We start from the raw sequence: 24,729 nt of genomic DNA, 5'->3' as shown, positions 1-24,729 counted from the left end.
CATGTATACTATAACTTTCAGCAGAGATGTTGGTTGAAACTGCCCTGTGTGAAAACTATTTTAGAGGATTTTTTTTTTTTGTAGATTGGAGCTTTGAAAGAAGGGATTGAGGGAGAGAGTTGAAAGCACAGGACGATAGCTGTATAACTTTGAAGGACACAACATGCAAATGGGTACTTTCATGATTATTTAGTGATGCTCCAGCATGGCCACTGCACAGGAATTGCTTTTCCATGGACTGGTGCAAGTCTTCTCAGCAGTTGTATTGCTGAGGGCAATGGAGCTTAGCACGAGAGTTTAGGTTTAAATACGTACACCAGTTTGCGTTAAATGGATGTGCTTGATTAGAGGCGTGTTTCTAAACAAGCAAGGAAGGCTTACCCCTAACGATAGTTATCTCGCATTCTGCCGCAAGCAAGTCGGTGTTGCCGAATCTCTCTCAAATGTAGTAGAGAAGTATTAGCTGTTGTGGGCCTGTGTTTGCCCTTTCTGACCCGTGTAAGCCGAATTCTTTAAGGTTGTTGTTGGAACGATGCTGAGTTTTCTTCTGTTCACTAAATATTCTGGTATTTTAAAAATGGGCTCTTGTGTGTTCATTTCAACATCGCATTATTCTTGGCTAGGACATTCAGGTAAGTGTAGCTTCCAAAACTTTCAGGGCATGCGATACCCCCACCCAGCACTATCTAGATATTGTATTTATTTTTTTTAGCTACTTATTTTCTATCCCTATTAGAGTGGACGAGGTTATTCACTTTGCTTACAAAGAATACGTTCTTCCCAGTAAATTAAAGTCTCACTTCCCCAGAAAAGTGCCTTTTAGCCCACAAAGAAAGAACACGTGCACAAAATGCAGGTTTTGTTTGGGTTTTTTTTAAAGAGCTTAATAAATTGTAGGAATACAAGGGTCTCACTTGTAAATGTCATCTTATGGTGGAGATTGTTAAACGTATCTAATTTAAGCTGAACTGAGTGAGTGAGTTATGCTTGTTTTGTATGACTTGTTAACCTGAAAATTGTGAGAGACCATGATCACAGTGCTCTGGAGATCACACAGCTTTTTCAGTATGCCTGTATATATTTATCTTTAAGAGGGATCAGCCTTCTTTTATTCCTGGTGGACAGTTTTCCCCTCAAGCTCTGGGAAATCGATCTAGTCCTCAGGCGATCAGTAACCCTAGACAAGCCGCCTTCGAGATGAGAATGCATGACAGACAGAATTCTGTAAGTAGATGTTCAAATTTATTTACGCATAGAAGGGGAAATAATTGCATCCTGTGTTGCCCTGGCCACCTCTTTCTCTACCCCATCAAGCTTTCTTGAAAAGCTGACAAGAAAAACTTTATTTTTCAAGGAAGTGGCTTTTATTAACCCATTTTTGTGAGACTACTTGCATAAAGCTGTGTTCTTTATTTTATTGTTGGGTATGATAGTGCTTGTTAAATAGTTCTGGGAGGGCAAGTGTGGGGTGAATGCATCCGAGTCAAATAAGGTGCCTGTTCTCCCCAAACTTGGTGTTTACCAGCATTGCTTTTCACTGGGAAGAGAAGAAACTTAGATGAAGTTTTTGGAAAGGTATTAGGAAGTGAGGGAAAAGTGGCAATAAGTTGAGTGCTGTCTTGGAATTCTTGATTATTAACTTTAAATAACAATTATGATAAATTTTGTATCTGGGCATAAATCTTCATCCAAACAGTGAACAAATTAAAGGTCTTTTTCACCATAAATGTGTATTCTGTCTCTTAAGTTTGAATAAATACGATATGCCTTTCCAAAGTGTAATTTCTACTATTTTTCCATTTTAATCTTGAAACTTTTGCACATAGGTTAAGCAAATCAATTCCTTTATGGAATGGGAGGAGTTTCTTTTAGTCTCTGCAATATTAAAATAGATAAAGGAGTTTAAAAGATCAGTTATGAAGAAACATAGAGTATTTCTGCCAGTTCTGAATTACAAGCAGCACTTTTATGATAGTCAGAATATGCATTTTTCACTTCATTGTAAAATGAAGTTGTAACCTAAGCTGTAGGACTAGAAGCAATAGTTGTATTGCAGAACGGGAGTATATTAAAAAATGGTATGTCTTATCAATTTATGCTGTCTTGTTTATTGCGTCTTTTTCTTGCATATTTCCTTTCTCAGATACAGTGAATTTTTTGTCTGTGTATCAATATCTGCCTTTTAATACAAAGATGTGGTGTTCTTTTCTTTTGCTGCTTGACTTAACAGTTAAAGGGTTGTGTAGCTTTTGCCTTGAGTTCTTGGGGAACTAAAAATAACGCGTGTGATTATCACAAAGCTGTTAATTTTAACTTTAATTTAAAATGCCTAATAAATCCTTTTCTCCCCCTCTATTTATCCGTAATAATTCTGACCCTAGACAACACCATCTCCAAATACCAGCTTCACTTCTGATGGGAGCCCGTCTCCAGCAGGAGGAATTAAGCGAAAAGCTGAAGATAGTGACAGTGAACCTGAGCCAGAGGATAATATCAGGTGAAGCCATTTTTTGTAGCACTTTGTTAGCAAATTGCTGAAATAGATGCAGTCTAATTAATGCCATTTAGCTTAGAGCAGCGGTGCCTTCAGATGCTTTTCTATGATCTTTTTATCCACCGGTAATTAATGTAGAGGGTTAGGATATTCAGTAAATTCCAGTGAGATGTGTAAGCTCTAGCTGTTAAATCTAAGTATCTAGATTAGTATGCGTGCAGGTTTTCATCCTCCAAGCCACTACTCCCTTTGAGACCACGCACTAGATTGGCTAGACATTCACTGTTCAGCTCTGATTATGTGAGCTGAATGCTGCTGTTCTGCAGTTGCATTTTTGAGCTATTAACCCATAAAACTCAGTTATGTTTGCGTGTGCAGCATTATTTATCTTGACTATCACAGTATGTTTTCCTCCATCTTTGATTTGTAGCAGGCATTGTTTTGTCTATGATGGGTTCTGTAGGTGTCTTAGGATGGCTGATCCCTAGGTGATTAAGGGGTAGGGATTTTATGAGAATTAACTGACAGTGAATTACCCGTGAGTGTGAGTTTATCAAGCTATCAAGCTATCACCCTTTAAGTAGAGGGTGAAGGCCTTTATAATTTTTTTTTGTTAAAGATTCCATCCTCATAAATGCAACCGGTAGGTTTTTGTTTTCTTTAGAGTCAGGGGATGTAGCTTTCCATTTGAATTTTAGCAGAGATTCTAAAAGAAGCTTTAAGAGTTTTATAGCAACTGATGCTCATATACTGCAGATGTTCTTGACTCTGTCCTTCAAGACTTTAGTGCAAGTAGCTCTGTCCTTGCTCACCTGGCTTTCTTAAACTCTTGAAAACATCTCTTGATTTCTCCACCTCCTCGTCAGTTTGAACCATCTTTGAACTAGCTCAGGTCAGATTTTAAAAAGTATCCCTGTACTGAGCAACCAGCTTGAAACAGAAGCAAGGGAAGATCCTTCTTGCAAAATCCAAAGGATATGCATCATGTAAAAAAGTATAAATCAGTCTTTGCGGTGTCGTACAGACTTCCTACGCTGTGTTTATTGCACTCTGAGATTCTGACAAGTGTAAGTTTGGGTAGACCTCACAGGTTGTTTGTGTGCTTCAGATTCTGTATGTAATTTAAAGTAGTCACAGCCTTTGTGGAAAGGGATCTTACGTGATCATTTTTTGGATGTGACAATCAATGCCACGTTGAATTGTTAAGAATAAAATTCTATTTTTAAAAAATTCATTGTTAAGGGATTATCTGATTTAACCAGTTTCTAAATCAGATCTGTAATTTGCTTTGCTCTCGTTTGCTTGAATACCAGAGTTCATGTGAACTTTGAGATACGTATGTGTAGAATGCGTGCACTATCGTGAATAATAGATTAAAATTCGAAGAACCAAAACAACAAAACCCACAACCAAACAAACCCAAAAACCAACCCAGATAGTTTTGTGAGGGAGGCCAGTTCCGAAGCAAGATATCGTGATTGAACCAGATTTTAATTAGTCTAATCTTTCTCTTACTTAAACTACCTTTTTAGATGGCAGTCTCTGAATTAAGCTGGAATTTCCCCCAAGATTACATCTTGTCTGTTGGGACTAACAACTTGAAGTTTTATGTGCATATTAATAGCTCCTTGCTTGTGGCGCAACTGACAGAATTGACATGTCGCCGCTTGAGGGACAGGGAACACCACAGATGTCGTGAGGGGATAAAACATCCTGTTGCTGCCCATGCCCACCACAGCTGTATTCTCCTTGCTTTTTCAGTTTTTAGGGGAGCCTATGCGCTGTGTTTACTGTAATTCTTCTCAGAATATTCTTGCTTGAAGTGCGGCACGATATAGCACGCTATCCACTTCTTTCCTAACATGGTCCGGTAGAGCTGAGGGGTTCAGATGCTTGTCTGTCAAAGATGAGCAGGTGGTTGTCTTCCCCGGCCCCGTCCATAGACAGACATAAGGGGGAGCTGTGCGAAGTGAGGATAAGTGTTGTCTGAGATGGCTCTTTTGACTCCAGTACCATCTCTGGCATGGAAAACTGAAAATCCCTCTGTAAAAATCATCTGATGTGAGTCAGCAAGCACGGGATTCCTGAGTTGCAGGTAATCCTGCTCATCAGAGCTTCTCTGAACAGCAATAGAAATCAAACTGCTGCTGCTTATTATTTATTTGCTTATGTTTTATTTCGAGTAGCAGGGAAACTATGTCACTTTTCTGCTTGAGAGGGACATTAAGAATAGAAGAATTAACTTGATGTGAGAAGGTATTCCAGCGAGATAAAGAATTTTGGCCTAGGGTAGATTAAACAAAATAAGGAAGGGGAAGAGTTTGTTCTCTTTCTAGTGGTTGGAAGAGTTAAAGAGCAAAGTTCAAATAGCAGTTTCGGTAGTGGGTTCCTGGTAAGAAAGATGAAATTGCCAACTAGGAACAAAACTGTTCTAAAAAATCCTGATGGCGGCAGGCACGTCTTTGACAATCTACCCTGCTCCTAGCGAGTACTTTTGAAGATGTGTTTATCAGGGTGGTAGCGTCGGAGTTGCATCTGGATTTTCTATGATGCCAACCATCCGATTTGATTCTCTTGCCGTTGAGTGTCAATTTTTATGTTTTGGTTAAGTTGTGTAAAAATGGGAATTGAAGTAGTGAGGAACCTTGGCTTATTTTAATTCAGATATGTAAATGTGCATATATTAACATGTATTGACATTTATTTGTTTGTCACGCAGGCTGTGGGAAACTGGTTGGAAACAGCGCTACTATAAAAACAAGTTTGATGTTGATGCGTCTGATGAGAAATTCCGTCGTAAAGTTGTACAGTCCTATGTGGAAGGGCTTTGCTGGGTTCTCAGATATTATTATCAGGTACTCAAAAATTTCTTCTCTGAAACTTCAGTTTTCTTTTGTGTCTGCACCCTGTTTCTTTGCAGGAAATAATAATTATGCATTGCTCACTTATGAAAAGCACTGCTTTTTTTGCAGATATAAAAAAAAAATTGGATGTTCATTCTATTTGACACTCCAGATTTGAATGCAGTTTTTGTTTCTTTCATACAGTAATGGCTCTTGTTGGTTTATTAAGGACTGATGCATATTTTTCCTTTGCAATACATAGCCATGCATAGAGAAATTGCAGATGACTAAATGAGTGAACAAAGGACAAAGCCTGTGAAATGCTAGGAAGAATTTGAAGAGAACAGAGTTGTCAGTCTCCTCCATAAATTCTAATGATATTCTATGAAGTGTATTGTGATTGAAGTAATCTGTATCTGATTTAAATCTTTTGATAATTGAGATGTCAGATTGGCAAGAGATTAGTTGGACATATTGGGGTTTGTTGCACCGATGGTTAATAACTAGCTTCGTGCCCTGAAGACAAAGTTAGTTATATTTTGAGTGTGACCTGGGAGCAGAATGTGCTCAAGCCGGTGACGTTTATCTGTCTCAGCAGGGCTCTGTGGCTTGAATGCAGTGCCGTGTTGATAAACCTGCAGGTTTTTCATAGGTGACTCACACCTGTCCAGCTTAAAGCACAGGCAGGGCAAATACCATGCCTGCTAAAAACCATGCAGTCCTTCACTTCAGCTGTATTAATTAGCTGAGTTTGGGCTTTGACTTGTGTGGTATGGTGGATGAAAATCATAAAGTTTAAAGTCTGCACGCCTGTTGCAGTTGATCTGCAGGAGAGCCGAGCTCTCCTCATCCTTGAGCAGCTCCTTTTGCAAAGGGCGGGTGTCACCTGGACACCTTTATAGGGGGAAATTCCCATGATCCTGCACACACTTAAGGTCTGCTGAAAGCAAACCGTGCTCCTGTTAACTGTGGGAAGGTAGTCCTCGGACTACATATGTGCCCATATGACTCGGAAGTGTGTAAATGAATCATCAGATTAGCTGAGGTGTCTGCTTGCTGGAAAACTCTGTGTGAGCTTCACCTGATGCAGTAGCATAAAGCCACCGCGAAAGGCAGTCTGGATTTTAAGGACAGCTGAAGGGCTCAAAGGAAGGGAGTATATGGCAAAACTGAGATAATATTTACGAGGTGACCAAAAGAAGGCAGCTCTCTCTCTAGACCTTATAAAAATTACCTTGCAGACTTACAGTAGTGCAGCAATGAAGTCCTTGCACGCGCTGCTGTTTGAGCTTGCCTGACGGAACTACGTGTAGGCAAGGTGCTGTAACCTGCTACACGCAGGCAGTCCGTCGTGGTGCTGAGGAGCAGCACTCGCGTCGCTTTCTGCCATGTGGAAGCTAGGTTAGGAAGCTGTTGAACTGGGGGCATTTCAAAATAGGCTTACTTGAGGGTTTTTGGGTTTGTGGTTTGGTTGGTTTGGTTTTTTTTTACCGTAATAAGAATTGCTTCCACTATCTACTGCTCATAGTCCGTAAAACTTCTGAGAGAATACATTATTTCCTTTTTCTATTCTTATAAAAAGCTAATAATGCAGAGCATGTTCCAGTAGTGGGAACATCTGTTTGGGGAGGAAAGGGGAAAAAAAAAAAAAGGAAAAGAAAGAAACCAATCCACCTGGCTTTTGAAACATACTGAAACCATCTGAAGAATTGTGTCTAACAATTAAAGTCTCTGTAATTTTATGCCAAAAATATCACTGGAGGAGCCTCATTGACATTTACTTATGCAGAATTGGAAGTCAAAATAGTATGCTTTTGTTTCAAGCGGTACTGCTAGGAAAAATAGCTGAGGAGGTGAAAACTTGACTTAGACCTTCTAGAGCCACGTTTCCTTTACAAAGTGCATTGTGTTCTGATGTTCTCCTTTTTGAGGAGTGCACTTTGTTTCCCAGTGTTCCAGACACAAGAGTAAGAGAGGGGAAAAGCAAAATATTACTCAGTGTGTATTAATGCTTGTGCTGAATAGAAAAGTAATGATTAAAACCAGAATCCTTTTCAACCTGCAACAAATATTGTTCACGTTTTCGGACCTTGTAGAGCGTATCATATCAGGGTTCTCTAGTCTCCCATATTCCCAAGTTAGCGGTAGGATTTTCTGTTTAAACCAGTAGTGCAAACTGTGTGCTGCCAGCAAAATACTGCTTCTGCTTCTATTGAGACCTCTGTAATGGCTTTGGCTGGAGCGATTCTGCCATTTGTGCAATTACAGAGAACTCTGAAATTCCTCCTCTGTGTCATCTGTGTGTATTTCCTTCTTTGAGATGTGGTAGCAACTCTGCGCGGGTTGAAAATGTGTCTAGTTCTTACAGGCTTCTCGGCTTGGCCCCAGGGACTGGTTAACTGTACTGACCAGCTATGATCTGGTCTTTGCAAGTAACTTTGGTTTGGCTTTATTGGACTTTGTGCACATGCTCGTGCGTTTTTTTTTCTCAAGGGGGAGGCAAAAGGCGTGAAGTACATTCCGGAGTCCTGAAGCTGAGGTTAAGATTCTCTGCAAGGGCTTTTGTGTCGTTCTGGCACGAGGTCCTGTCTCTTTGGCTGTTTCCCTTAGTGACTCAGACCTAGCACGCAGCGAGAGTTCTCTGGCATAGAAGTCTATGTGCTGCCGAGGAGATGCTCGCGGTCTCCCTTCCCTGCCCACTGAACTCACTCGCTCTAGCCTGGCTATGAAAAGTTAAGTCCCAACCTGAAGTCCAGAGTACCTTTAGAGGCAAGAGCTCTTTCTTTTCTAATTGGGGGGGAACTCCCCTTTCTCCTGCTTGATGCTGGGCTGAATTTTGTCATCTTTAGTGATCGGGCTGCATTATTTTTATTTTTTTTTCTTTTCTTTTTCTGATTTTTGTTTCTCTACCCTAGGGCTGTGCATCCTGGAACTGGTATTACCCTTTTCACTATGCTCCGTTTGCTTCTGACTTTGAGGGTATTGCAGACATGCCTTCAGACTTTGAGAAAGGCTCAAAACCGGTAGGACATATTTGTTTGTTTATTTATTGATTGATGATCTAACAGCTCACTAGAAGTACCCTACATCTGCTTGTTTAATTTCAACAGTTTAAGCCTCTTGAACAACTTATGGGAGTATTTCCAGCTGCAAGTGGAAATTTTCTGCCACCGACGTGGAGGAAGCTCATGACAGATCCCGTAAGAATCCTTGTTTTAGTCCTCTGTGTAAGGTTATATTGTCTGGCAGTTGTGTGAGCATAACTTGCTGCTTCTTACCCGAGGCAGAAAAATAACGGAGACCAGGAGGGAGGGAATTACAGAGATTCTGCAAAGATCCTAAAAAGTGATTCTTTGACTTCAGATGTTTCAATGAGAAAAATTATTTCCTGACTCTTTTACACTTCAGTAAGATTGTTTACTTTCTTATAGAAACCTTGCAAAACTTAATTGGGGAGCAGACACCTTAACCCAGCTATCTGGAATTATTCTGTCCTGCTTAATTTCTTGTTTTGATATCTAAGCAGTGGAAGTGCCCTCCCACACTTTGTGTTTAAATGGCATTTACTAAAAAGATGTTTCTGTTAGTCAAAGGTCTTTCATCCTCCTTAGCTTTGTGTTTACTCGCCCTCTGTGAAGTACAGTACTACACGACATTCTCAATCAATTTCATAATTGCCTTTGGTGTTTTTTTTTTAATTTCCTCAAATACAGGAATCGAGCATAATTGACTTCTACCCTGAAGATTTTGCTATTGATTTAAATGGGAAGAAATATGCCTGGCAAGGTGAAATTTTGAACTTTTTTTTTTTTTTTTTTTTTTTTTTTTTAGAGCTATAGTATACTGACCTTTAGTCTTAAGAATCTGTGTAAAAAAAAAAAAAAATAGAAAGAAAATTGAAAGGAATCTTAGTGAGATAACGATGCACCAAGTCACACAGGTAACTTGTGTTACTTGGTGTGAGGCAGAAGCATTTTGTAGTGGGTATATTTTTGAAAATAAATCTGTGTGAAGAACAAATTATGGTTCAGTAACTGATTCAGGATTGACAATGATTAGTCATTTCAGCAGTCATTCTAGATTTGTTAATTTGTCCCAAATTAGATTAATCATTTTTCTGTTTTATCAGTCTTGCTGTGTAATTGTGTTTCGTCTCCTTTGCATTTAATTAATGGATCTTGTTCTGTTCAATCAGTGGCTCATTAGTACCGTGTGAAAAATGCTTTGGGGAATATAGAAGTATTTGGATGTATACAAAGACTGAAAAAACAGATACAATATTTAATGCAGCTGCTTCTTTCAGTAGAGAGTATTAATTTTAAAGATCTGCCGAACTTTGTATCTGGTATTCAGCCAATGATGTAACATCTCAATTATAGGTATAAATAATTATTTAGGCACAAAATGAAATGCGTGAAATTCCATCTGAGCATAAGAAAGCACATTTTTCCTGTGAGGGTGATCAGACACTGGAACACGTTGCCTGGAGAGGTGGTGGAGTCTCCATCCTCGCAGATATTCCAAACCCAGGTGGACATTGCCCTGGGCACACTGAGCGACCCATGCCAATGCTAGAGCAGAGGAGGTTGACTAGGTGACGTCCAGAGGTTACTGCTGACATCAGTGAATCTGTGATTCTTCCCCCAAGGCAGCTCACCTGTATTTTGGAATAGCCACAGTTAGACGCAGGAATGTCTAACTTGGGACAGTCTTCTGAAATGAAAGACAATATTCCTGGATATCATGAGATGTGATGGGTAGCAGGTTTTCCCTCTGTAACCCTTTCTCACCTCTGTTGTAATTCTGGCAACTTTCCATAGTCCTTTTCTCCAGTTATCAAATCCACAGTCTACAGCGGTAATGTTTTAAGTATCTCCCATGTGCTTTCAGCAGACTGTGACGTTCCTTTTGATTCATTTAATGCTTAAGTGCATTAAGAACTCTTTGTTCTGGATTAACATCTGGAATTCTCCTGATTAAAAGGTAGCTAAGAAACAAGAAATATTTTCCAAGCTGGAGGTACAGACTATTTCTGTTAAAAAGCATCTAGTATACCTTGTCCTCTTAATTAAATACTTGAAGGTCTTAGTTTTAGAGATGTGATGATGCTTCTGAAAGTTCAGCATTGATCCTTTTTGGAATCTCCAGGGTTACGAACATTTCCCATTTTGTTGTCATTTCACCGGTGTGTATGAAGCGGGAAATAAATTGTTTACTTTCCAGGGCAGCCTTGTCACTCTTTTCCCTCACAAGTAGTTATGTTCTGACTGAAGTTTGAACGTGGCTGAGGTCTGGTGCTGGCTTTGGTAAAGTAGTGGTCAGTCTGCGTGGAGATTATCCTTGCCCTTCACGAGCAGGGAGAGTGCAAATTTCTTGTTTGGTGTGGTTTGCAGCAGCAGGGTGTGCAGCTCTACTCCTCATTGGGTTACAGTAGACTAAATATTCTGAATCAGTTAAACTTCTGGCATGTTTAGCACCATATTTGTGACTGGTTTTGTTAGGAGAGGGTACGAGCTTCTGATGTAATTACACTTCCAGTTTTTATGTTGTCCCCTTTCCTAGGTACAGGACACTAGTATTTGTTTTAACAAAACCACATAAAGATCTGACTTCTGAAGCAAAAATGTTTCAGGCAGACCAGGTTGTAAATTGGGAATCAAAGTCTGTGGAAGTGCAGAGTCTGTGGATGTTGCACGTTAGAGTGGTGACAAACATGTCTGAGATCTGCCCACTGCTAGACCTGGTACAGGCACAAACATGAAACGATGAATGTCAGTTTGGTAGAAAGCCTTTGCTGTCATCTTAGTCAGGAAAAACTCTTATGTTCACGGTAAGGGAAATAAAATAAAAACTAAAATAATTACTCCAGATTCCAACTGATAAATAAAGGTGACGGAAGTAAGTCTTTGAAGAATTTTTATCGTGAATTTGTTACTGCTTTTACAGATTTTGTAATAGAATAAAACACTTACTGGAGCATGCTAGGGAAGGACATTCTCCAGCTTTATCCGATGTGATTACGAGTGAGCTCTGACATGTGTTGCTTAGTGAGGGGTTTTGATGCTGAGAGGAGCCTCCATGTTATCTCAGAATAAAATTAGTAGCTGATATGAATAGTCCCTAATGGGTAATATCTGTATCACCTTGTTGCTGAACCTGGAGCGATTTCTTCCATTGTTGTCTCTTAATAAATTAATATGAATAAAGTAGCATTGAGTTCTGTCAGGGGAGTATCTGTAGCAAATGAGACAAATAATGACTCTCTTACTGAGCTTGTCTTGTTCCTAAATGAGGTGGGTGTGGGTAGAGGTTACTGCTTCCCAGTGCCTACCCAGGACTGGGGAGGAAGAGGAGGATGGAGGGGTGCTTGGAGATCAGCCTCCCTTTTCGACTTGTACTACCACTAAACTGTTTTTCTCTAAGCAGCCTGCAGGCTCACAGCCTCTGCAAACATATGGTTTTCTTTTCTGTAACTGTAACAGTTGTTTATTGGGTAAAGAATCTATGCTTTTTTTTTTTTTTTTTCCCCTCTCCCCTTTTCCAACAAGTATATAATAATAATATTTTGGTTTTACTAGGTGTTGCGTTACTGCCATTTGTTGATGAGCGACGCCTTAGGGCTGCCCTGGAAGAAGTCTACCCTGACCTCACTCCTGAAGAAAGTAAGAGTTGTGGTATTTTGTTACAACTTGTTATTACTGCTGTTCCACCCTAAATGAGCAAGGTGTAATAGATGTTTGCTTGGACTGGCTGCTGGCTGTAGCCTGTTCTCCGTGGATGGTGCCCATAACTGGAATGATCCTCCATTAGCCTGTTTTTGTAGCTTTCACTTTTATTTACTGCGATAGACCGGCATGAGACTTAACCTGAAAACTGGATGGCAACTTAATCGTCTGAAAAACTTCTACCAGTATACACTGTCAAAGTATTTGTTAGATGAGTATGTTGTAATCAAAAGAATAAACCCTCTTTGCAAGGTTGGTTAGAGTTGAGGGTAAAAATGCCTCGTGACCGGAGGCATCCTCTTCTGGGCAGGACACTCCTTCCAACATTCTAAAGGAACGTTCAAAGCTTTCTCCTGAGTGGCAATGAAGTTTCCTTTTGTGGGGATACCAACAGAACAGTGTGCTGGTCTGCTGTATTCCTGCCTTTCCTCTTCGCTCTGAACTCTTATCCCGTTCTCTTCATCTCTTCTAGGCAGAAGAAATAGCCTTGGTGGGGATGTTCTCTTTGTTGGAAAACACCATCCACTCTGTGACTTTATTGTAGAACAGTACAAGACCAAAAATACAGAGGTAGGTTGTGCTTGTTCCTAAGGGATTGTGTAAATGGTGAGGGTGGAGGTCTAATAAAGCGCTTCAGCTGAAAAATTGTTTTTTCCATAGCCTGTGGATATACCCCCAGAGCTATGCCATGGAATCCAGGGAAAGCTTACGCTGAATGAAAATGCCGTTCTTCCGGATCAGTGAGTATCAGATTTGGTGTGGGTTGTTTGATGCTAACGGACATATCCTTCAATTATGTCTGCGTTTAAATATAAATCTCTTTGTGCCCGCAAGAAACCTAAAACTCCTGACAAGGCAATGCTTTTAGTTCTAGGCCAGGCATGCTTTCCGCTAGGTTTCATGGTAGATGTGTATTAGCAGCAGCATATGTGAAAAACCAAGCAAGTAAAACTTTCATTCTGTGATCTTATTTTTTTTTCTTATTATTATTTCAGAACTAAGCTTTTAAAGCAGCATCAGAAAGTTTTCAAGTGCTCTAATGTGGGCCTATATACTGAAGTAGTAGTGATCAGTGGTCTTATTCAGGTCATCTTGTTTTGGCCTCTTTGCTTTTGTATGAATGTAAACTGAATGCAGTCTGATGTAACTTCCAATAGTGCGTGCTGTTGGGGAAAAGAAAAAAAACAACTCTGCTTTATTTGCTAATCTTAATTGCATTAAAGAAAAACCCAAACAGATATATTTTGCTGTTTTCGATTTAGGCTATAGCACTAAATTCAGGACTGGTACCGGTTACACGTACAAAAAATGCTAATACTTTTTGTTTTCTGGATAATGCATTTAGTTTGGGAAATTATCAGTGTAATCATCACATTGTAGGACATGTATTCATTTATGTGACATTGCTTAGAGGCACAAGCAGGTTCAGTCACTTATTTGCATTAAATGCACAGACACTCCGATTTTGTTGGCCAGATAATGTATCCTAGGTCACACTTACTGATATGCATTTCTCTGGTCTTGCCATGGCTTGCAAAGAACATTAGCAAGTCAGAGCTGTTCTTGGAGGGAGCAGTGCTGCAGGAAAAGAAAACTCTTCTAGCATTGTCTTCCCTAGGTAGGGAAATGGATATTTTTTTTTACTTAGAAAAGTAGTTGGTTAGGAATTCTGTGAGGATGAGCAGGCGTTTGTGTCACTGCTTCAAAATAAGTCTTACTTTGCTAAAAAGATCAGGATCAAATTCAGCCAGCACACACATAGTTTGTGACGTCGGTGTAACGTGAGTATGTGACAGTTGTTCACCCTGCTGCGCACAAGGGAGTCTGGTTTCTGATTGATAAACACCATGCTTGAGAAAATTACTCTTATCTGCTTGAAAGAAGGAAAGGGTTAACGTCCAACTGCGTGTCAGCCTATTGAATCTCAGAAAGGAGACTCTAAGTGCTGTGGAAAACACCTGCTAAATCTTTTTTTTTTTGTTTGTTTTTTTTTTTTGGTTTTTGGTTTTTTTTTTTGGTTGTTTTTTTTTACTTCGAAGCCTTTCTTCCTAGTGAAGCAGGTCTGTATCTTCATGGTGTCCACATGTGTATCTATCTCTCTGGTCTTCTCCTGCACTCTTAAAACCTGTTGGCTTGTTGTCATCAGACCCTAGCAGTATGGAGAGGTTTCCAAGGTGCAGAGTAGTACTAAGGCTTGTGAACAGGCCACTGGGCAGTGAGAGCTGTGTGAACCCACTGTTAGACACCAGAGAATCCACACAGGTCATCTGCAAAAGTAACGACACTAAGAAACAAGGATTCAGGAATTCCATTGCTTATAGAAGTATTTGATTTGGGGGAAAGGCAAGTTAATTTTGGAATCCCTTTTATGTATCGCAGGCTTAGTTGACATAGGAATCTGAGTGGTAGCAACAGCGAAAGTGGACCCAATGGTCAGAAATATGTTACGTGACATTTTGACAGAGATTTTTCTCTCCACCAGGACAGTGGAGTCTCCTGTTCCAATGCTGCGTGACCTTGCACAAAATTCTGCAGTCAGGTAAGTAAACTCTGAGTTTTAAGCAACGGCACGCAAAATACAGCAATCGAAACTCAGTTTATTCTGGAGTTTTGTGGTGTTGAATTTACAACAGAATCTCATCTCTTTAATAAAGTTGAAGCTTTTACTTTAAATTTTTCTGGTTTTCTGTGAGAATTGAATCCAAGATACTATGTTGTAACACAGTGGGCTTGGGTTAGGGTAGTTAAGCAGAGTATGTAGTGACGTGCCCTGCAGAGATGGCCGAAATGGTCGTTTCTCAATGCTTCAAACCCGGCATGTTTCATCCCTTCAGAAATTATTTTATCTTTCCTCCTGTTGCTTGTCTCCTTGCTCTCTGTTGGGACTTCTGGGTCTTTGGCAAGCAAAGAGCAATACCTACAGAACTTGATTGTCTGTATCACGTCTTTTAAATTAAAGACAACCAAACATTTGTGAGAGCAAATCCCCAAGATAGAATTGGGTATTGACTGAAGAAGTAAAGGAGTACTACTAATTTTACCTGAATGTGGTGTTTGGGAGAATGATAAGAAAGTTCATAATGAGTAAAAAACAATGCAGGATTTCCAAGAGTAAATCTTGGAGTCACAGAAAATTCTAATTACTCTTTGAACAGCAAATTTCTGTAGATCTAATGTGTTGTATTTCATTCTCACTTAATTTGGCACAGTATAATACATACATAATGCTTGAGCCAATAACCTCTCACTTCTTGAGCCACATAAGATACTTGAGACACTGAAAATCACTTGTCATCTGTAACTTGGTTCGACTAGAACAACTATCTACAGGCAGTAAGAAACGCCAAGCTGTGGCTTGTCAGGATGTTGTGGAAAGGAAGTTCTGAAATGGGGAGTTAGTTACTTTGAGTGATGAGTTAAAGGTAGTTTTTGGCTTTCCATCTCCCACTGTCAGGAGAGTTGAATTGTTACATGCTTCTGTCCATTTTCTCCATTGCAAGGATTTTTCTTCCTGTCTTTTGAGATAACATGGGCAGTCATGATTCTGCTCTTCAGTTCTTGGTCCTTTGGTGGAATTTTCCAAGGGACCATTATTCTCTTTCCTTCGAGTCTCATTCATTCTCTGTGCTGAAAAACAGATTTATTTCAACTGGAAGAGTGAGATTATTCTGCTTAGTTGTTTGCTTTTATCTTTCTTGGCATCCCAAGCATTCTTCTGTATCAAATGGTAGGCAGTCAGAGAGCAGGAAGCAGACTGGTGCTGTGTACTTCAAACCTGTGGGACCTGGATACTTACGCTAGGAATTGCTAGGAGTGTGGATGAGTTTTCCTAGAGCAAACTCAGACTGCTATGGAGTGTATTGTACCAGCAGAAATTAAGCTTTTGGCCACTTTTACTCTGTTACTATTTAGTTTGTCTAATACTAGACTGGCCAAAATGCAGGATCTGCGAGATGCCACTGAAAACAGGTGTATATCCCTCCACTGGAACTGCATGCAACTGGAAAGCCGCCTGTCGGGATAAAAACTCCCTGACCCAGGAAATCCCACGTTTTTGTACCCTTTTGACTGGACTGCCTAGCAAGCTGGTGCCCTTCCTGTCTGTGCCACGGTAGCCTTTGAACTTAATCACGTACAATCAGTGCTTTGGCCAGAGGATTTGTACTCAAGGGTCTGCAGAAGATGCTTTCATTATCTTGCATAGTCCTAACTGTTTTCTAGATATTAAACTTTCTTCTGGACTGGCTGTTGATACAGGGAAGGAAAAAGGTCGCCCTGTGGAAAATAAGACATCCAAGTCCGATACAGTCAGTATATCCCCGTGCAAGAAATGCACTTTGCAGTTTAAGTCATCCGTTCTTGAATCTTATATTTTCTGTTGTGTACATCACCGTTAATAAAGCAGCGATTACCTTTTAATCTTGCTTGTCTTAATTATCAACTAAACCTAATGCTCAAATGCTTTCTCCTAGTATCTCTTTCAAAGATCCACAATTTGATGAAGACTTTGTTTTCAAGGCTATAGTGCTACCTGGAGCAAAGTAAGTATCAGTTGCCAGTTTTCAAATAATTCCATTTTCTTCATTAATCTGAGTATTGGCTCCGATAAGTATTTATGGAACTGTTTGTTAATATTAAGGAAGCCTGCTCCAGTTCTGAAGCCAGGAGACTGGGAAAAAACCAACAACGATGGCAGACCTTGGAGACCGCAGCTTGGTTTTAACAGAGACAGAAAACCAGTCCATTTGGACCAGTCGGCGTTCAGAACGTTAGGGTAAGACTGGCAGCACTGTTACTAACTGCCTTGCTGAGATGACTATACTCATTTACTGCTTATTTTAATTAAAAAAAAAAAAAAGGAACAAAGAGGGTGGAGGTGGACTGTCAGAGATCAGGTCCTGATGTTGGAAATTTTGGCATGTGATATTTAAATTTAGTATTGTGTGTTACTATTTAAATTCAAACTGTGTGTTACTATTTGATGGGGCTGGGTAGGAGCTGTGGCTGTGCTGTAAGAAGGCATTCATAAAAACATCCTGTTCCTTTCCCTTTCCATTTCTTACGCATAACAGCCATACGATGCCAAGGGAAAGAGGGATGCCAGGGATGTATGCCGCTGCAGTACCTCTTGGAACTTACGGGAGCCCGTACGCCAGGCCGCTTCTGAGTGGGCAGCAGCAGATCCCTAAACTGTTGTCAAGTAAGTGGATTCTCCTCTCTGTGTTTCCAAGTTTGAAAAATATTTCAATTTCGTTTTGGTCTGTTGCACTATTACAAATAAAGAGTGGATTCAGGCATCTGTCTTCATTAACCGTGTGTTGCTCTTCTCTATTGCTCTTCCCTTGTGGCATTGCTGTTGTGAAATGTACTAAAATGTAATCATGTGCCTGTAAACAGGATCCCCTATTGAATATTGTGCCCAGTATTCAGATGCAACAGGAAAAATAGCACTTTGGCTACTAAGAGTTTCTAGTGTCTGTTATCTGGAATGTATTCAGCTGCTTCTGCCTGTGGTAGGCGTCACAACTTGAGGTGGTAGGAGATGGTCAGGAGGTCAGGGATGCCACTGCTGTTGGCTTGGTGAACAAGTAGGTCACTGCAAGCGGTAAGATAAATTCAGTGTGACCTAAAGTGGAGTTCTTCATCCTGGGAAGGAGTTGCTTGTGCAAAGGGCTCCCAGAAAGTCCGCTGGTTGAGTCCTGCATCTTCACCTGTGATCAGGAGCTGCGTTTCTGTAATGGTGGGTTTGAGACAGGAGGAAACTTGGCCAAACAGCCTAAAAAGGTGCTTTAAAGCAAGAAGTTCTCGCTGTTCAGCTGGATTCTTGCAATATTGAATTATGCAAGTATTTGAAGTTTAAACAACTGACACGGATAAAGTTTGAGCTCCAACATTTTGCCGCATATGGAAGACAAGATTACTGCATAGTGAAACTGTCGGCCTTTTTGTACTTGACTTGCATTTTTGCCGTATATGAAACAGCAAATAAGTAATACTAGTGGCCACTCTGAGTTAAACTTATTGTCCAGTCCCCAAGTAGATGAAGTGTGGTTGAACAGTGGGTGCAGAAGCTTTCTTGTGCGAGAAATCTGATTGGTTTAAGTGGAAAGACACACTGAATATGAGAGCCTGGAGCCATTGACTTTGATTAAAGGAAAACAAGTGGTTTTTTTTAAAACAAACAAGAAATACGATCTTAAAAGAAGAGTCTGGGGAAAAGGAAGGCAGAACTACAAGACAGGTATCACATTTTTATATTAATCTCCAAAAAGAGAAAGTCTGCATGGTTTTGGGGGGAGAGGAAGTATTCATGAGCCCATCAGTCCCTATATTGCTGTTCATGTTTTCTGAAGCTTGAGTCTTGACGCTTTGTGGGAAATACTAATTTCAAAGCAGTTTTCTGTGCCTTACGTACATGGAGCTGATCTTGCCAATTAGGTACTTGCAAAGCTCTCATCCTCGTGGCATCTGAGCACCTTGTGTTGGGTAGGAAGCACTCCACATGCAAATATGCCCCAATGTCATCATTCCTTCAAATTGAGGAGGCTTGAATCCACTGATCGATGTGAAATCCCAGTCCATCTGTTGGCCTCCAAAAAAAAAAAAAAAGAAAAAGGAAGAAAAAAAAAAAAAAGATGGCTTCCTTTCACGCATCACTTCCTCCTCTCATCTCCTTCCCCTTCCTTGCCCTCGCATTGCTTTGGGCATCCCCAGTTGCTGTTCTGCAGGTCTGCCTGGCAAATCTGAAAACGAGATGGTTTTTTTTTTTTGTTTTTGTTTTGTTTTGTTTTTTTCTCCTTTCCTCCTTTCTCTCACCGTGCCTTTTTCCTTAATGCTGCTTTTTCCATTAGGCAGAGGTTGATTTGTTCGAGCGGCAAAAAGAGGTGCCAGGTCAGCCTGCTGGTCCCTCCAGCTGCCACTGCGGCGCATTGCCTCGTGCACCCCCAGCAGTTGTCGTACAAAGGCTTTTTCACAAAGCAGGGTTTGTACGGCTGCCGTTGCTCTCCGGGACTTTTCATCCCAGAGTCGAGAAGCTGGTTCCTGGCACTCTCTGTTTTTGTGGGAGACCGCAGCGCAGCATGCTGCAAATATATTCTGTGTCAGTTAATTTTGTTGTGTTTCTCTGCCTATTCTACTAAGGATACCAAGCTGTCCTAGGAGATTAGTCTTCGACTCTAACTTCTGATTTTAACTGACTGCAGCGTGAATTCTGCACAACTAGCTACAGGAGTACCAAAAGGTGTTCCTAGATCTGACAGCACAGCTATCTTCTTGCCTTTTGCAGTCACCCGCTTCGGTTCAAGCACAGATCTCTGTCAAAGCACAGATATCTTCAACCAGAAAATCAAATTAGAAGGAATGGGGAGGCATATGCCGAGTTTTCTTAATGGGGCAGGTTATCTCTTGTGCCAAAGTTGTGTACATCAGCTGCATAATTGTGAGAGAACAGCCGTATACTGTGGCGTAATTGGATCGGGAAGCGTCCGGAACCCACATTCCTGAAAAACTAGAGCTGATGTGGTTAAAATTCCCACATTCCCTGGCTGGAACCGGGACAGATGCAGAGCAACTTTTCATCTATGTATTATGTTTTTATATGTATGATGGAGTAAAATTAGACTCTAGAAGGGCAATGCGGTCAACCGAAGTGCCATCTCCTCCTCAAGAGCCTGCTGTGGGTGTTCCTTACCGTTGTTCTCTGATTTGACTTTGATGTGCCAATTTTCAGTTGATGAATAATTGTCTGTGCTGATAACTTGGGGAGTCAAGTGCGGCGTGGCAGCACTCTCTGAATGGCGTATTTGGTTTCCGCGGCGTGGGGTATCTGATTTATGACTTCCATTTCAGTCAGTAAACTTGTCAATTAGCTGCATTTGAAAAGTGATTTTGATTAGTGCAATCAGTAAACACAAAATCTTGTCTTTGATTGCCACGCTGATTAGATAAATTGTTACTTGAGGAGCTGCTAGAGAAGGCAGTTTACTTGGCCTTATAGCTGTAGGAAATGCCTAAGTTTTGAAGACTGAAGAAAATACTAATTGTCCTTTCTTCTCTGACTTTGTACCTTTTTGAAGTGCAATTCGCTGCTCCAAGCTTTTTCCTTCCAAGACTGTTCTGTCAGAGCCACACAAATGAATAGTAATAAGGTGACTTTAAATGTGCTTACGATTATTTCATTAAACTCTGTCTTAAACTGTTCCCTAGGGCTGCAAAAAGGTGTGGTTACAGCAGGAGAGCTGACTCCTTTCTTTTCCAGGTGGAAAGCAAGTGTTTATAACCAGCCCTGATCCTGGGGTCCGTAAGGATGGGAAACCCTGCACCAGGGCAAGACCAGCATCATCGCAGTGTATTTCTCACTAGAGCGCCATTTGACCCTGGCAGTGGGATGGAAAATGTTTAATAAACTTCAGCTAAAACATGAAGTTCTGACCAGGAAGGGAGAGACTTTATTGGTCTGTGTAATTGTCCAGGTATCTCGGGGTCTTGTCTAGCTCAGCCTGCGCAGAGAAGGCCGGGGGAAGGAGCATCATTATTCTCCATGGAATACAGGGGTTTTTCTCGAGGTTTGTGTCTCCCAGTAAGCACAAGGAGAACTGAGCCAGGCCTAGGTGGCCTGCAGGTCTGCTGTGGTGACAGAGCCAAAACCTAGCCCTTCTCCTGGCAGCTGTGGGTGAAGAACTACAGGCGTTAGTAACTACAGATCAAGGGGTTTGTATGTCTGAAAATGTTTCTAGCAGAACTCCGTTCTTGTGTTGTGTGTTTCTGTGGTGCTGGTGTCTGGGAAACTTTGGAATTGTTAGAAATAAAGTAGTATAGGACATTTTCTGATTGAAAATAGTGATTGGACTCTAACAAACTTAATTTATTTTTTTTCAGCAGTTTCATCTTTGTACTGTTGTTTTTTTTTTTTCTTTAAGTTTCAGTTTAATGTTGCGTCTTAATTGCTCGTTTCCCGCAAAGTACCTGAAGACAGCATTAATAAATAAAACAGCCTGTACGCCTCTGCAGCTCAGCCCGTTGCTGGAATGGATTAGCTCTGCCCGGAGGAGCCCCAGGCCGGAGCAGCAGAGCTGCTGGGATCAGAATTTGTCTCCCCAAGCGAAACAGTGTTATCTTGACGGGTGCCGGCGCCCTCCCTTGCGCGCTGGAGTGCTGTTACATCTGCTGGCAATCCAGCCAGGGTTAGGAGAGAGGCACAGATCTTTCCTCTGACTGTTTTTTTGTTGTTGGTTTTTTTTTTCCTTCCCTCCCTTTCCTTTCAAACTGCTGCAAAGCTTTAGTGTACTTGAATATTGGCAGTTTAACAGGGTGTTACTGTCCCATCACAGTGCGTCAATTAGACAAATTCTGGAACCAGCTGTTGAAATTAGGTCACACTTAAACACCATTGAAAATAATCAAAGGTGTCAGTGAAACTGAAGCTTTTGATTGATGCCCAATTTGAGTGCTGTGGGCTGACCGGGGAGCTATTGATTAGCCGTCTCTTTTATCCTGTTTACTGACCGGTTTATTTAGAAGAACAACAAGCGTTTAATTGCATGTCCTGCTAAAGCAATGTTGTTACTGCGATGGCTTTGTGAAGGGCGAGTTTGGGTAGAAGAAACAATTGAGAAGTGGGTGGTCTCTTTCATTGCGGTTTCTTATAGCGGCAGTGCTGTGTCTCTGGGCGAGGTTTTACCCAAAAAGGTTTAATTCAGGCTGATTAGCTTGTTTGAAGACCATTAATAGATAATGATTATTATTGTATTATCATCATCTAGGTTAACTTCTAAGTATATTTTTACTGTCTTTAAGTATATCCTAAATATAGATTTAAAGTTGTATTTAAATGTGAGTAGAGTGGAACTGTTTGATTTATTGCATGCTCTGGTTGTTCCTTTAGGTTGCTTTATAGAACAGCTTAGCCTAATCGGAGGGAAGCTTGCACCTTTTGTGAGCGTTAAGTATTTGTCGCTTACGAACGTGGTATGTTGTGATGATGACACGGTGTTCACACGTATCTGTCTTTTCACATAGTGTACTGATGAACGTACGTGCAAGAAACGTAAAGATTAAAGTCTTCAGTCTTCACAGTTTTGCATTTTTAAAAATTCCAGAAAACAGATACCTGTGAAGTGTCCAAGTGGTAACCAAAGCTGGTTCTAGCAATTAAAATTCTTGTAACTTGAAGCTTATTGGACTATTTTTAAAAATTGCCTTTTATTAATTAATAGTAAGCTTGCCACTGATGAACACAAGGGCTCTATCGAAGTCGGCAACAGCAACCAGCGACTTGCTGAAATGTATTTGGTAGCGTATCCGGTTTGAGCTATTCCGTCTGGCTTTTTAAAACAAGTTCTCAAGCATGTAAGAGTGAGTGGAGGACAGTCCTTTAAATATACTTTCTCTTCTTTGTTCTAAAGTTTTGTTTTGCCCTCTAGATCTTAGACCCCAGGAGGCTTGGCGAGGTCCTACGCCCTTGTTTCAGCAGACACCACAGAGGTAAGGCGGGAGGGACTGAGGTTCTGGAAAACGTGGCCAGGAGGATGTACTTGGTTCTGCAGGGCTTCACAGCATTTTTTCCTCTTTATTTTGAACTTTGTTGTTTAAATCATGCTGTACGAGCAGGTTTTTTAAGCTTAATTAATGTCCATGATTTATTTATATTTTGTGAGTGCACTATGGTTTAAAAGGCTTGAGTACTTTGTATTAAAAAAAGAAGGCAAAAACACTTTCCATTAAAACTCAGACTTCAAAATTAACTTTACTGTTGGTGCTTTGGTACCGTTCTTGGTTCTTTGGCCTTTATCTTATTGAAGCTTTTGAGATACTATGAAATTGAACACAGAGAGCTTAAAACTGCATTAGATTTTGGACAGGCTAAACAAATTTCTTTTTAGGAGGGCTGTGGAGCTTAATGAGGCATAACTAATGGTGTTCCACTTTTATCATTTCTGTGCCGCAACCGCAGCATTAGCACAGACTGGCCATTGATTCTTGCTACAAACCTCTTGAAGTCCTAATCAGCTTCTTTGGTACAAGTTTTTCAGGGCTGACAAGCCTATTGTAGGGCAGTGTCACTGTAGGTCAGTAGTTATTAGTTGCCACTGAAAACAGTTTCTTTAACTACTTAAGACTGAACTGAATTAAATGCAGAAGGGACTCCGGGAAGGATTATGGAATCTGCAGTCCAATAAGTGCCATCGAATAGAAAGAATGTGACATGGTTTGATAATAAGGGATGTTTTACATGCGTTCCTTCCTCGATAGGTTGTGTGTCCTTAAGTCAGATGGACTTTATAAACTGCAGCGTACCTGTGAAAGCTATGAATAAGGATATTTATTTATGTTTATGGAGGAATGAGAGCGTATGTGAGATCTTTGACATTTCTGCTCTGAGGCACAGCTTTTTTTTTAATGGTTTTATTTGCAAATGTTAACCACTGAAAACAGGAGCTTTGGAAGAGTTTTTGAGCTCTCTGCCATCATGCTTTCCATGGCAACCATTTTGATCCCTATTGAAATAAGTCCGGCTCCCTTGTCCTGCACCACATCAGTGTGGAATATTGCATTATAAATTAATCTTGCATTGCAAACTTTAATATTACTTGGTCCATGGGAGTTGCTGTTCCCATAGCTAAAGTAAGTTTAATTTCCGTAGTACCATTTTGTGAAGTATTGCTACAGGTCTGTAACTTGTTATTACTTTTACAGCGCTGTACTTCTGTTGTTTTACCTGGCTGTTTATTTTTGCAAAGTGCAAGAGTTTGTCAACTCACATAAATAACTTTTCAGACAGAAGTTCTGTTTGTTTCTCACTTGAAATACACCTTTTTGTTGCAGTTGTAATAACTGCCTGTCTCTCTAATTAGAGTCCTATCATAAGGTTGCTGTGCTTTGGTATTTTTTAGAAGGGCCTGCACACCGCCCAGGTCCTTCAGAGCACGTTTTCAGATAGATGGTGTTCTTGATGCAGTCTACCAACCTGCCCAGCATGCTTCTGGGGTTGCAGTGTTAACCTCATTATTCCATTCCCAAACTTAAGGAAACTGGTGTCCCCTGAGGTGACTTTAAATTGAAGATGTATCACCTTCACCTAGAAAATAAGCTTTAGAGAAGCTTGGAGAATGCTGTTCTAGCTGTCAAGTGACAGCAGTATATTTACAAGGCTTTCCTTCCCTCAGTGGTGCTTGGTTATACTTCTGATGGTTTATGAAAATCACTAACTTGCCAGTTCTGGTGCTGAAGACCAGTAGTTTTGCCAAGTTCTTGGAAGGTATTCGGTTTGGGAAACAAATCAAACAGGTGCTTAGGGCTGGTGTTGAGTTAGTCGCCATACAGAGGTGAACGTGGAGCCTTAAGCAAAAGTTCAAACAGAAGCATAAAGATAGACAGACGTGGTGCAGGAAGAAATGGCTGAACCTGTTGAACTCAATACCACCACCTCCCCCCTACGAACCCTCCCACCCTCCCAGCTCCCTGGGAGCTGCCATACCGCTACCCCCAAGGCTGTCCCTGCTTGCTGCTGTGGCATCAAAGTGGAGCAACAAGGTGCCGCTGGGGAGAGCGGCGAGGAATTTCTGTTGTCACCTCTGCTCCCAGGGAGAAGGTAAGTGAGGGAGAAGCCAGCCCCTGCCCCAGCCTTTCCAGATGAAGTGCGTTGGCAGGAGACTACGATACCCTTGAT

At 40.8% G+C, this 24,729-nt stretch overlaps 1 protein-coding gene across 1 annotated transcript in view; it reads left to right on the top strand.

Moving 5' to 3' along the window:
- XRN2 (5'-3' exoribonuclease 2) overlaps positions 1–24,729 on the top strand; it is a 46,210-nt gene that overhangs the window by 12,771 nt on the left and 8,710 nt on the right. Inside the window, exons 15-28 of the mRNA XM_086744330.1 lie at positions 1,093–1,224; positions 2,382–2,497; positions 5,214–5,349; positions 8,253–8,360; positions 8,448–8,537; positions 9,051–9,123; positions 11,916–11,999; positions 12,535–12,632; positions 12,723–12,802; positions 14,545–14,601; positions 16,535–16,603; positions 16,702–16,836; positions 17,135–17,262; positions 22,484–22,544. Of these exons, the coding sequence (XP_086600456.1) occupies positions 1,093–1,224; positions 2,382–2,497; positions 5,214–5,349; positions 8,253–8,360; positions 8,448–8,537; positions 9,051–9,123; positions 11,916–11,999; positions 12,535–12,632; positions 12,723–12,802; positions 14,545–14,601; positions 16,535–16,603; positions 16,702–16,836; positions 17,135–17,262; positions 22,484–22,544 (1,367 nt within the window). The remainder of the gene's footprint in view (positions 1–1,092; positions 1,225–2,381; positions 2,498–5,213; positions 5,350–8,252; positions 8,361–8,447; positions 8,538–9,050; positions 9,124–11,915; positions 12,000–12,534; positions 12,633–12,722; positions 12,803–14,544; positions 14,602–16,534; positions 16,604–16,701; positions 16,837–17,134; positions 17,263–22,483; positions 22,545–24,729) is intronic.

Source organism: Chlamydotis macqueenii, chromosome 3, assembly GCF_036417535.1.
Source record: "Chlamydotis macqueenii isolate bChlMac1 chromosome 3, bChlMac1.mat, whole genome shotgun sequence".
NCBI classification, from domain to species: domain Eukaryota; kingdom Metazoa; phylum Chordata; class Aves; order Otidiformes; family Otididae; genus Chlamydotis; species Chlamydotis macqueenii.
Note: the sequence above shows the minus strand (reverse complement) of the source record. Positions and strands in the feature narration are given on the sequence as shown.